This window comes from Grampus griseus (genome assembly GCF_964374135.1).
Source record: "Grampus griseus genome assembly, chromosome: 2".
Classification (NCBI taxonomy): Eukaryota; Metazoa; Chordata; class Mammalia; order Artiodactyla; family Delphinidae; genus Grampus; species Grampus griseus.
This window is the reverse complement of record NC_139018.1, coordinates 46,082,060-46,095,517: the sequence shown is the minus strand read 5'-3', so window position 1 is coordinate 46,095,517 and position 13,458 is coordinate 46,082,060. Positions and strand designations below refer to the sequence as shown.

The 13,458-nt window shown below is 48.1% G+C and overlaps 1 protein-coding gene across 8 annotated transcripts in view; it reads left to right on the top strand.

Moving 5' to 3' along the window:
- The window catches only part of SAMD4A (sterile alpha motif domain containing 4A), a 235,440-nt gene that overhangs the window by 191,258 nt on the left and 30,724 nt on the right, over positions 1–13,458 (top strand). For all 8 annotated transcript variants that reach the window (XM_082647072.1, XM_082647069.1, XM_082647071.1 and 5 more), the window contains 3 exons: positions 2,329–2,438; positions 4,652–4,738; positions 12,670–13,003. In XM_082647072.1, the coding sequence (XP_082503198.1) occupies positions 2,329–2,438; positions 4,652–4,738; positions 12,670–13,003 (531 nt within the window). The remainder of the gene's footprint in view (positions 1–2,328; positions 2,439–4,651; positions 4,739–12,669; positions 13,004–13,458) is intronic.

The following is a 13,458-nucleotide window of genomic DNA, read 5'->3' as shown; positions in this document are numbered from 1 at the left end:
CTTTTATAGAAAGGAATGAGTACTGACTGGACTGAGACTTGCCAAGCCAAGATTTGCACCCCACTCTCCCCGACCCTTAAAACACCATATTGTCACCTTGGCTTATAACGCACCCAGTTTGCATCATGATTTAGTAGCTTGGGATTCTATTTGTTTTATCATCAGTGGATTTTGCATGATCAAGCTGTAGGGCACCCAGTGAAAATTTAGCCCATGAAGTTGCTCCATATTCTTTTATGACGACTGTACCCAAGCGTGGCATTGGGTTACCCAGACTTCTCTGAATCACTATCACTGAGTTTTCTGAGCAGCTACTTGGGGCCTTTCAAAGATGTAAACAACAAACGTGAAACCTGGTGACAAAGCAGTAACATGTCAGTGGCCTAAAAGCCAGAGATATATCTATTTGCTGCTCACTCTGTGGAAGTATTAGCATTGTTTTAACAGCAACAAAAGCATGATGGAGAATCAAGTCTGGTCGAATAGTTCCAGGATGTCACCAGAGGGAAGCAGATGTCCTGAACTCTTGATCCAACCACAACTTGAGTTGGGGAGGATGTGAGGATTGGTACTATGTGGCTGGGGAAGTCCTGTCTCTTGTGGTTAACAATGGTCCCAGAAGAACTCTCCACTTGTCGCAGTAGAATGAAGGGCCTGCAAGCACAGAGTCAAGTGACTTCTCGCCTGAGATGACTGAGTCTGTTCTTAAAATGCCATTGGCTATCCAATTCTGTTTCTCCAGAAATTCCTCCTCTTCGGTCTTCACATTACTGCAAATCAAGAAGTAACCTCACCAGGCCCACTCTCCCCTGCTATATCTTTGAGTTTCAGGGGATCATCCCGTACCCACATTCCCTGAAACTAGGCTGGGTTCACCCAGGTGGCAGGGCCTGATATCAGAGTAGGCCAGGCCTCTTTAATCAGTCCCAGTTAGCTACTCTAAACATTAAAAAATGAGAAGTTTCCTACTTATTTTGTAGTGTTTGTGGATTCTGTCAGCACCTCAGAATAAAGCACTTAGCGGTAGATAGTATCTTGCAATCAACATGGTTAGTAATGGATAATAGTTCATAGAAAGCATGAATAACGTTTATCCAATGCTTCAGCATTTCAAAGACTTTACAGTCACTGTTTATTCAGCCTTCCCACTGATGGGCTATTTGGTCCTCATTCTACAAAAAGTTGATACAATGTAGGAAAAATCTGGGAATCTGGCAACCTGTCTCTAGTCCCTATTTCACCACATACTTGCCCTGTGATCTAGATTTAATGACTTAATTTTGCCATCTGTAGAATGAGCTGGGGTGGGGGAAGATGATTCTAGAGGCTTCTCAAAGATCCTATCAGCTCAAAAACCCTGACTTTAGAGCATGGGCAAGTGCTTTGTTTTGATTGTACTTAGCAAGGTAATAATTCTCCTGTGGATTTTCAATACAGTTACTGTTTAATTTTCCTAAATCTAGAATCCCAAATGTAGGAATTATTTCAGATGTGCTTTGGAATTCCCATTATCCCATAGTCTGGACAATCTTTGGACCTTTCAAGTCCTGATTTGTGGTTGACATAGGGGAAAGGGTCAGCAGACACACACACACACACACACACACACACACACACACACACACACACACACACACACACACACACACACACACTATGGGGTAGTTTTAGAGTGCAGGATGCCCTTATTCCCACTGGGGTATAGGAAGTCAGAAGAAAAATCAGGCTAAGAATGACAGCAGCTCCACCCATGGGGAAAGTGCTGCTGCCTGGATTTTTTCCTATCACTGTGGAAGTGGCAGAAACAGCATATGGGGATCTGCACTAAACCTAGAAAGAAATTATCTTGAGGATGAAGACTCATCATATGTAGTTGACGTTCTAAGTCATTTCTTTCGAAATCAAAAATGAAGTCATCTGGCTAAAGCAGTGAATCCCTGACATTTTGGGGGCCATGAATCCCTTTGAGAATCTGACAGAAGCTGTGGATGACCCTCTGCCCAGAAAAGCACCCATATATTCACAAATTGGGATGAAATTTTAGAGAATTGCTGTATGCTCTGAAGCCCACGGACCCCAAGTTAGCCACCCTCTGGTGTAAAGGGTAAGGGAGCCCAACAGTGGGAATATCAGAACTAGATCAAGGCTTCAAAGTCTGTAATTTGCTGACAAAATTAAACAAGTAGTAACATAAAGGTTTTTTTTTTCTTTCGTTTTTTTCCCTCTGACCACCACCTTCTTTTCCTTTCTCTCTTCCCACATCTCTTGTCATCTCTTCTCTTTCCCTCTGAATTTCTCTCCCCATCTCCTGTGCATCTCGCACCACAGATGTTCCAGCCTGGTTAAAAAGCCTCCGCCTGCACAAGTATGCTGCGCTCTTCTCCCAGATGACCTACGAGGAGATGATGGCCCTCACTGAGTGCCAGCTGGAGGCTCAGGTATGTGCTTGGCTGGCTACCCCCGAGAAGGTAACCCGGGTGGAATCTGACGTTCAAGTCCAAGGCAGACCTTGTTTGAACCCGTACCTGTACCCACCTGGTAGCTTGCCTTGTTCTAGGAACTGCCAGGTGCTGGCCAGCATGCCATGGTGAGTAGGGCTGGGTTCTTGCCTTCAGGGTCCACTAGGAGATGGGAAGATGAACAGGTAACCACAGAGTAAATGAGGGTGAGAAGGAGTGTTATGAAAAAGAGAAATAACCTGGGTGCACACTTCTGGGCTGCTAGGGGGGAATCAGAAGAAGTAACATTGACCAAGACCTCAAAGAGTCTGTGTCCCTGCTTTTGGTTTCCTGGGCCCCTCCCTCTGTCTGCCCAGCCAGGGCTGGTTTGGAGGATGACAGATTGGTTGTGTATTGTCCAGTCCAGTTATAAATCACCTGACTTCTAGTAGTTAGGAAGTAGAAGCATCAGCTCCTGTCTCAGACCTTCCCCAACACTTGTCCAAAAACACATTCAGACTGATCTTAGTTGGAATGGAGAAAGTTGTACAAAATATTTTCTTCTAAGCACCCTAAATAACATAGGACAGCCATCGAGCATGGGATTAACCCAGGTCTCAGATGTCAGTTCCCTCTGTGTGCTATAAAAGGACAAAGTTCCTCCTTCCCTCTGTGGGTACCGAAGCCCAGGCCAGTCAGCAGAGCCCCTGAAACTAAGCATGTTTCCTACCATGCTGTGCTCGGGCAAATAGATCTGACCAATGTCTTTGTTTCCCTTGTTTAAAATGCTATTTGCATGTTTCAAATTGACCTCAGTTTCCTTTGAGTGGTGATTTGAGAGAATTAATGGTCTGAATGGGCTAATAGTATTTCCCCTGCAGGAAGAGGAGATTATACCATTTGGGGCATGGCTGGTCTGGACGTGGACCTCCCAGCAGATCCTGGTTTCCCACTGCATATTCAGTATCCACAGTTAACCTCTGCAGGCCTGGCTGAATACCAGTATTGAGTTGTAAGACAAAGCCCAGAGTCACTGCACATTCTCAGAGAATGAAAGGCCCTAATTTCAACTTCCTAACACTTCTCCCACTGCTTTTTATCTCGATCACTCCTTGAGATCCCCAGGACTGATGAGAACTTCTTCTAAGAGCATTCTTGTGTTTGGGTCAGAGTTGAGAAAAAAATCTCAGTCATCAGTTGTTCGACTTGAGAAAAAACAAGAAATAATTGACACAGAGGGCAAAGCCAGAGGCCAGCACAGACTTTTCAGAGTAAAAATTCACTTGAACCCAAAGTCAAGGCTAAACAGAAATATGCCCCCAGTGCTTTATCTTAAAGAGTGGGTTTAGACATGATTTGAGTCTTAATTTTCCTCAGTAAAGGCAATACCTCTGGTGTTCCCATCTTTAAGAGAAATTTGATGAATATTTGCGAGAGTCATCAGAAGTTTATATTAGAGACCTGATTTGAGAAAGAACCTTCTATTTGGAAATTTGCAGTCTCTCTAGTCAACACATGTTTAACTGAATCCTTGGGCTCACCACTGATGCACAGTTAAGCAGATAAAATCCATAATCCTAACTGTGAATCCTAATCCTCTATCTGAAGTGATGACTGAAATATAGGTTTAAGTTCTCTATTCTCGTTTTCCTTATGGAGAACCAAGAGGGGCTGCAAACTGACAAAAACCAGCCTGTGTTGTCTGACAGCAGGTGAGAACTGCACTGGATTTCATGTCTCCTCGAGATGGGTAAAGATAGGAAAGCTTTGAGAAAGGAATGCGTATCTCTGTATGGGGTTGGAACCTTCAGGAAAACTGGAAGGGACCGAAATGATAAAACCTGGACACAAGGAGTGAGTGTATGACCTAAAAGTCATCTTTTAAGACTATGAAGAAATTTCATGCTGGATGGGATAATTGGCTATTTCTCGTTCTCCTAAAGGCCACAGCCAAAAGACACGGGCAAATATGTAGCCAGATGGAGTTAAAGTATCTAGTAAGAAGAGGTCGATGACAGTGGATATTGAGGAGTTACAATATTTAGTAAGAAGAGGTTGATGACAATGGATGTTGAAGAGAGAGACAAATGGATATTTACTAGTCTGCACACACGTAGGAACCAAAAAGACAGTAAAGTACTAAATAGCTTCCAAGAATCTCTAAGCTGAGGCTTAAAAATATGTTTTTAAATATAACTTTTACTTCATTACAGAATGTTACCAAAGGTGCAAGACACAAAATTGTCATCAGTATTCAGAAGCTCAAAGAGAGACAAAACCTCCTGAAGTCTTTGGAAAGGGTAAGTTACTACCGGGTGATGGGCCACTTCCACCTGCATCGTGGGAAAATGGGCCAAGGGAGATTCTCAGTTGAAAGTGTCATCGGCAGATCTTGTAGAGAGTATCATGCTGTTTCCTTACCCAAGTCAGAAAAACATGAAATGATTTTGAAGTGAAGTTTCCTGGTTATACATGCTTCTATGTAATTTAACCGCTGAAATGGACTTATTCCCTGCATCCAGGCATCCCACAACTGGCCATCCCAGAGCTCTGCCTTTATACATTTGTAGAGATGAAGGAGTGTTCAGCCCACAATCAGAGGCTGCAATCTTGACACATGAGTGTAGCGAACATACAGATGTGCTTCATCCCTGCTGTCCACCCAGGGAAGGATCTTATTTTGAGAAAAGCTGCCCCCAGAGTGGCAAACACCAAGTAAACCCCAGGCTTCAACAGAGAGGATCGAAATCATTTGACAGGCAGGCATGGTAGGCTCTCCAGAGAAAAATTTCAGACATTAACCTACCAGAATGGGTCCCTGTGACTCTGAGAGGAACCATCTCAAAAGCGCACGGTGCTGAAAAAGAGTTTATTCTATTGTTAAAAGCAGTTTATTCGCTGCTACCATCCCTTTTTGCGTGCTGCCTAAGCATGTTCTCTTCCTGTCATTGTATCTGGATGTCGCCACAGTAAGGATGTCATTTTTAGGGCTTGGTGACTTTATGAGTTCATCTGAGGTCCAAAAGAGAGCAGGCCTTGTGAGTCAGTGCTGCTAGGCCGCAGTGTGGAGATCCTTGTATATTGCTGTCGGGAGGCAGCAACTGGGAGGCAGCTGGGAGTGGTGGGTGGGAAGGTACTGATATTTGCTGCCTTCAGAGCTTGGGTTGTAATCTCTTCCAGTAATCCCAGGGTGCCTTTGGAAGGGAGCAAAGTATTGAGGTAGGTGAGGCGAAAGCAAGTTTTGTAAGCTCATAAACATTTTAATGTCATGGGAATTTTTTTTTACCTTATTCACAAAGATGTGTGACAACATATAAAATTATGCTTAATGCATATCTTATAAAATATAAAGTAATATGTAGTTACAGAATATACATCTTTATAAGGAAGGTGGGTTTTTAAACCTCTGGATGGATAGATAGAGGCTACTCATAGGCACCTCCTTGATGAAAGGCCTGTTCTTAACAATGACAAGTAACCTATCCAAGTGAACTTGAAGTTGTTGTTGTTGTTCTTAATTTTATATCAACTCCTCTACCAGGCAGTTTGCCTAACAGAGTGATTACTGCCGTTTTTATATAACTGTTCTTTTTGGGGGAACATTCAACAGGCCAGTTTTCTCCTTATCTGTTAAAAAGCACAGAAAACATTTTACATAAGGATTAGATTGCTAAGCATTATGGTAAAAGAGCGATGTTTTCCGCACTATTTCTGGAGCATCCTTCAAGAGCTCATTCATATCCTCTTGTCACTGAGGATATGCACCCACCTGGGGGACAGAGAGATGGAGTTGCTCTTGGCTCTACTCCATGCAACGTTGGACCAAATCAGCACGTGGAAACACGAGGGCAGCAAGGTGGCTTGGGCCGCCCTCACGTGCCACTGACTTTCTATCTAGCCTGTCATAAGTCAGTGACACTTTCTGTGTCCTATATTTCACACCTAGAATAATGTTGACTCCACAAAAAGACCTTCTCCCTGGGTCACTGGACTGGGAATGTTAAAAAGATGACAGGGCTTCCCTGGTGGCGCAGTGGTTGAGCGTCCGCCTGCCGATGCAAGGGACACGGGTTCGTGCCCCGGTCCGAGAAGATCCCACATGCCGCGGAGTAGCTGCGACCGTGAGCCATGGCCGCTGAGACTGCGCATCTGGAGCCTGTGCTCCGCAGTGGGAGAGGCCACAACAGTGAGAGGCCCGCGTACCGCAAAAAAAAAAAAAAGATGACAGATGTAATACAGAGTCTGAAAGCAGCTACTGGCCAAGCAGAAAGCATGATGAGTTTACTCGGTGTGACTTCTTTGAGGAGGGAAGCTGTGGACAACCACGTTGGGCTTGCTTGAGAACACCCAAGTCCAGACACCTGCGAGCTTGTCCCTTCGGGAGCTGATGGCCTGGGGGTGGGAGTGCAGCTCTCCTCCGCATCCACTAAGGACTCAGCCCCTGGCTCTGTTCCCTCTTCTCTGGGAGCCGCGCCTGTCCCGCTCTGCCAGGGAGAGGGTTGTCGGTAACCCGTTCCCACATGGGCCACCAGCGACAGGCTCCGATCAGCCATTTCTCTGACATTCCCAGACATCCTCAGCTGATTATGCTGTTGGAAACGCTGTCATCATGCCCTTGCCTCCTATGGCATTCTTACGTCACACAGAGCCCAGAGATTTCTAAGGAGATGGCCGGGACCCTGCCCGTGGCTGAGTTCATAACCAGCAGCCGCTGCAGATAAGCTCTAGGTCCAGAGCGCTTCCACTCAGTTACTGAACACTTACCAAGCAGCTGCCTTGGACTAGATTTCCCCTGTCCACTGGAGGCTCACCGTGAGGAACTGGTGGTTCCCACCCTCGGGGAGCTCGGCACACGAGGTACCACAGATAGATGTGTAGTAGTGCTCTCAGAATCCAGCGTGATCCACATCATCGCTGAGGCTGGTGGGGACGTCTTCCTGGGATGAAACAGGCCACTCCACCGCGATGAGGATGGAAAGCAGAGGGGAGCCAGTGCTGGCGGGAGGACTTGCTGGGAGCCCGTGGCCAGTGGTGGGCCCCTGAGCCAGGGCGGGGGCCGTGACGGTGGAGAAGGATGAGAGAGTCAGTTAGCGGGAGTCCGGGCATTGGCAGGAGGTGTGGACTTGGGTGTCATGCGATTTGGGAACTGAAAATAGAGGAGGAGCTATAGTGAGGGAGAAATGGAGTTGAGTCTGGCGGATGCAGTCTGAGGTGCCTGTGGGACACCCAGGCAGAAACAGCAAGTCAGTGTCCAGGAGAACAAGTCTAGAGTCCACAAGGCTTTGAAAGGCTCCGCTGTGGGTCGTTTGTGTGTGAGTGGTGGTTGGTACCCCCAGAAGTGTGTGGCGAGTGACGAGAGCCGAGAAGAGACCCTGGGTGGGGGGCAGCAGAGGACATGGAGGGACCAAACAGCGACAGACCCCTGAGGGTCAGAGAGCGAAGGAGGGACCATGGAGGAGTCACATCCCATGAGGACTGTCACTGCGCCCTGGAAGTGGCCACCAGCAGCTCACTGGTAGCCATGATGAGTAGGGTTTCAGAGAGATGGGAGGGGAAGCAGAAACCCAAGAACCGGCGAGCGTGAAAGGATATCGAAGCTGTGGGGTCAGGCAGTGTAGACTTCTCAAGGTATTTGGTAGAAAAGGAAAAGGGAAGATTAGAATGGTCACTAGAGCAGATTTTCCAGCATTTATCTTTAATAATGAAAATGTTTCCATGTGCTTTTATTTACTGTCTTTTTTCAACTGACTCCCAAATGATGAAGCTGAACCATTCTCTGAGCCTGGGAACCTGGTCTGGAGAAAGGAGACACACACACACACTCACACACATACACTCGCACACACACACACACACTCACAATCACTCACACACACTCACACACATACACTTCTGTGTTGCCACTGCTCCCTGTCCTGACAGTATCCTCACGCTGCATGGGTCCCGGTAACCGTAAGCATCTTAGGGCAAAGATTCTCTCATATTTGTTTTTACACCCCCAGTGTCTGACAGTGCCCGGCCCGTAGGGAGAATACAGTTAAGTAGATGCAGGAGTGCTATCTGTTGGGTGAGGAGTCCAGTTCTTCTCACACAGAGAGAAGGATAGAGCCATGGGAAGTTACGTAAGTGTCGGGGCCGCCACTGGCAGCCAAAGATCTCGCTTCCAAATGATGTGCCCCTTGTGGCTGTTACATGCCCCTAGAGAGGCTCTGAACCAGTCTTCCTCCAAGACCTAAGAAAGCCAGGCCAGGAAGGCTGAGATAGTCAGATTTTAGCCTCCTTCCCACTTGTCGGCCCTGAGCTGTGCCTGCCTGAGTGGACTGCTGTGCAGGAAGGACCAGCCTTCCCACTTCTGCTCTCACGTGAGCTCCTTGGCTCTGCACGGGAGTTAACGGGCAGCTTTGCTTCTTTTTGTGTTCATAACACAGGATTATATTTATGGTATGAAGGATCAGCAGAGACTTGGGCTGATTCCCTGTTTTTGTCAACATGGAGAATTCATTCCCACAGCCCCTCGAAGGTACAGGATTGAGCTAGCTTCCTTCTCAACTTGGGCCCTCAGTGCTAAGTTCCGGACTTCACTCTGAAGAGTCAGGAATGTAACCGGATGGTCATAGTGCCACCCCACGGAGGCTGGCATAAGCAGGAGTATTGCCAGCTGGTCACAAGCCAGGTGTTGTCTTTGAGACAGTGGCTTTGAAGTCAAAACAGAAGTCAAACAAAGCATGATTCCTGATTGTGATATTTTCAGAAAGTGTCCAACATTATTCATTATGTTTATGCTTTCCTTGTTGGTGTAGTTGTCCTCAATAGAATAAGATCTGAACTTGGAACAGGTATATGCTTCCTGTTTGAAGGAGTTCGGCTCTTAGCATAACCCAGATCTCCTTCCCCATCACTGAGTAACTACAGAAGCCTTCATGCCACGTGACGAGAGCAGACAAGGTTTCAGTGGCAGTGGACAGAGTCTCACAAGTGTGCTTTAGCTCCCCTCAGTGGTAGCCGCCACGCGGGATGGCACAGTAGGGGTACATGTGGTCACCCAGAGGGGCCTGCCAGCTCCGCCTGCCCAGCCCCCTTTCATGGGGAAGCCTCATCCCTTCTCTCTCCTCTCCCTTCCCCTCCTCAGTCAGGGCTGACCTTCCACACCCAGGTGCTGGCTGGGCGGTTGGCAGAAACGGGAGGACCTCGAGGCAGGGGTTGCCCAGTTGGCGCACAGTTTGGTCAGAAAAGGCGGCAGGGGCCCTTCTGGCATAGGTCAGCTAGCTTGCCTCCCTGTGTCACGCCCTGATAGATCACCAGGTCCAAAGTCAAGGAACCAGTCACGTGACAGCATCAGACTCTGGGAAAGGGCTGGTCCAGCCTGGGCAGTGGGAAAACTGGGAATGACCAGGAGCGTCCTGCCTCACGCTTCAGGCTGGCAGACACAGGCTGCAGGCTGGTGTCACCACGCACGGCCCTCTCCGCCAGGTTTAGAAGGAAGAGGGTAGACTCTCTGAAGCCTGCCTCTTTAAAAGGAAAATGGGATTCTCTCACCTGAAGTAGGCGGGACGGTGGCCCTGGCCAGGTTTGAGACAGTTCTGGTGGCTACTTAACGTTTCACTTCCCTCCGAATCCCTGCGTGCCAACTAGGCTGAGGCACCGTTCAGGCTCTGCTTCCAACCCGCGAACAAAGCAGGTTCCCGCCAGCGACGGGGCGGGTTGTCGGTGTTTTGCTGCCCAGAACTGAAACATGCCTGTCCAAGGCTACGTCCTCAGATTTCCTCTTTCTAACTGATTGATGGGCGGTCCGGGTGTAGAAATGATCGCGTTCCATGAGCTTGTGTTCCTTGACATCATCAAGCAATTTTTCTTGGTAAGAGAGGATCCCAGGAACCGGTTGGTACTCATACTTCAGGCTTTTAAAATTATGTCCTTGCTATTCTGGGCTCTCAGAAGATTAAATACTTCATTAGTAATCAGGGCCCTGGTAGTCACGGTCCTTCCCGGGTCCCGGGCAGAGGTCTCCTGCCTAAGCATTGGGCAGCACTGTGGCAGGGCAGGTCCACCCACCACACCACGGAAGACCCCCCAACCCCTGACCTCCAACCCCAAGCATCTGAGCCTGTTCTGTGCCTCTGCGAGCATCGGGCAAACAGATAGATGTCTACCAGAATCAACTTTCACTCCTTTTTCTAATAAATAATGCCCAGGATATAAAACTCTATGTATAGGAGGATCTAATTTTATTATATAAAGTCATGTATGTATTACAGACGATTATATTCATTACAGGCATACCTCGCTTTATTGCACTTCGCACATACTGCCTTTTTCTTTTTTCTTTTTAACAAATTGAAGGTTTGTGGCAGCTCTGAGTTGAACAAGGCTTTTGGAGACGTTTTTCCAACAGCATTTGCTTATTACCTCATGTCTCTATGTCACATTTTGGTAATTCTCACAATATTTCAAACTTTTTCATTATTATTATATTTGTGATGGTGATCTGTGATCTTTGATGTTACTATTGCAAAAAAATTATGACTCATTAAAGGCTCCAGTCATGACTAGCATTATTTAGCAATGAAGTCTTTTTTTTTTTTTAAAGACTTCTATTTTATTTATTTATTTTTTGGCTGCGTTGGGTCTTCGTTGCTGCACGCGGGCTTTCTCTAGTTGCGGTGAGCGGGGGCTACTGTTCGTTGTGGTGCGCGGGCTTCTTATTGCGGTGGCTTTTCTTGCTGCAGAGCACGGGCTCTAGGCACGCGGGCTCAGTAGTTGTGGCTCATGGGCTCTAGAGCGCAGGCTCAGTAGTTGTGGCGCACGGGCTTAGTTGCTGCACGGCATGTGGGATCTTCCCGGACCAGGGCTCGAACCCGTGTCCCCTGCATTAGCAGGCAGATTCCTAACCACTGTGCCACCAGGGAAGCCCCAATAAGTATTTTTTAATTAAGGTATGTACATTGTCTTTTTTAGACATAATGCTATCGAATATTTAATAGACTATAGTGTAGTGTAAACATAACTTTTATATACACCAGAAAACAAAAAACATTTGTGTGACTTGCTTTATTGAGATAACTGGTTTATTGAGGTGGTTGGGACCAAACCCGGAATATGTCCAAGGTCTGCCTGTATAGTATATACAGTTCTCATCTCATGTAGAAGAAATTCTTGCATCTCTGCCCCAGACTGCTGACTCCTACACTCAGGCCCCCATGGCTCCTTGGACCTCATTTTCCACCCCCTCCCCTCCCCCACCCTGTTCTACCCCAGCCCTCCTTGCTGTTCCTCACACACTCCAGGCTCCCACCTCAGTGCCTGTGCCCTCTGCCTGGAGCATTCCCGGGAACCTGCAGCTCAGGCTCAACTGGGTTCCTGCTCCAATGTCACCCCGTCGCGGAGCCTCCCCTCCCAGCACCCCTGCCCTGTGCTTTAAGTCTCTAGCATGACGAATGTTCATCTCATGGCAGGATGTAAACTCCCTGAGGGAATCCTACTGGCTTTCTCACCATATCCCCATGCCTAGCCCAGTGCACAGCAGGTCAGAACACCCAAAACATACTTATAGATTTAACAGAGAAGCACATAACACCGAAACCTGCAGCTTTACAAATATTAACATCATCACAACCAGCTGATGAGGCAGGTCCTACTGTTACCTTCATTTTATCCCCAGGGAAACTGAGGTACAGAGAGGTTAAGTCATTTACCCAAGGTCACACAGCAGCATCAGAATTCAAACCCAGGCATCTGTCCTAGAGTCTGTGCTTTTAACCACCGCCTGTGTTGCTTGTATCATGCGTTGAATGAAGGTGTGAATGACCATGTTCCTTCATCTACAACAAATCACACGCAGGTCAGGAAGCCACCATGTGACCCTGTATAACTTTGTTATACAGCTTCTAAAGTGTGTGAATGTAAACTAAATAAATGCATTTTAAAGAAAGGCATTGAGGAAGCCAGGGAAGGAAATGTACTGAAATCATTTTAGTGATCATCACTAGAGAGTGGGATTTTAAAGTGATCATATTTTCCTTGCCATACCTGTATGTATTTTCCAAGTTTTCTGCCTGGGCTAACAATAGAATGATTCAGTTTTCAATGGTTGCTCTTCCAAAGAACACTCTAATGAAGGGGTCAGCAGCCCTGAGCCCTGCGTGAGAACAGCTCGGGGAAGAGGTGGGGCGGCATGGAGGAGGGTCACCCAGTTCCTGACCCTCATGGAGGTCTTCTCCCTCCGACCATCCAGGACATCATCGAGGGGGGCAACCTGCGCATCCCCCTCCAGGAGCTGCACCAAATGATCCTGACTCCAATCAAGGCCTACAGCTCCCCAGGCGCCACGCCCGAGGCTCGCCGCCGGGAGTCCCAGGCCTCACACCCTCCTTCGCTGATGGGCCCGGAGAGCCAGAGCCCCGACTGCAAAGAGAGCGCCGCGGCCGCGGGAGCCACGGCCACTGCCTCGGCTGGGGCCAGTGGCGGCCTCCAACCGCACCAGCTGAGCAGCTGTGACGGGGAGCTGGCTGTCACCCCCCTGCCAGAGGGGGATCTCCCTGGGCAGTTCACACGTGTCATGGGGAAAGGTAGGACCCGATTCTCCCGCCTCCCCTTTCCTCTTCTCGACACCACTGACTAGAGCTCCCAGTTCCCGAGAACCTTCCCCAGGGTGCTAGGCAAACTACCAGAGTACATGTCATTAGCCCATTTTACAGATGAGGAAAGTGTGGCCCGGAGAGGTTAAGATATTTGGATCTGAATTTCAAGCTCTGATCCCCAAAGGCGTCTTCCTTCACCCTGGCTCCCTTCTCTCCCACTTCCTCAGACCAGGGCCTCCTGGACCCTGCTGGCGGAGCGCTCATTGGGCCTTTGGACGCTCAGGCTGAAGGCAGCCTTCCCACGGGCCACAGAAGGTACCACAGCCACACTGTGTGTGTCTGTAAGGCAGCATAGAATTCCCACGTGGTCCTTTGGGTAAGAGCGCCCCTTCTGCCTGTGACTGCCCTGTGCCCGGCCCTTATGCACATATCCTTGACCCTGT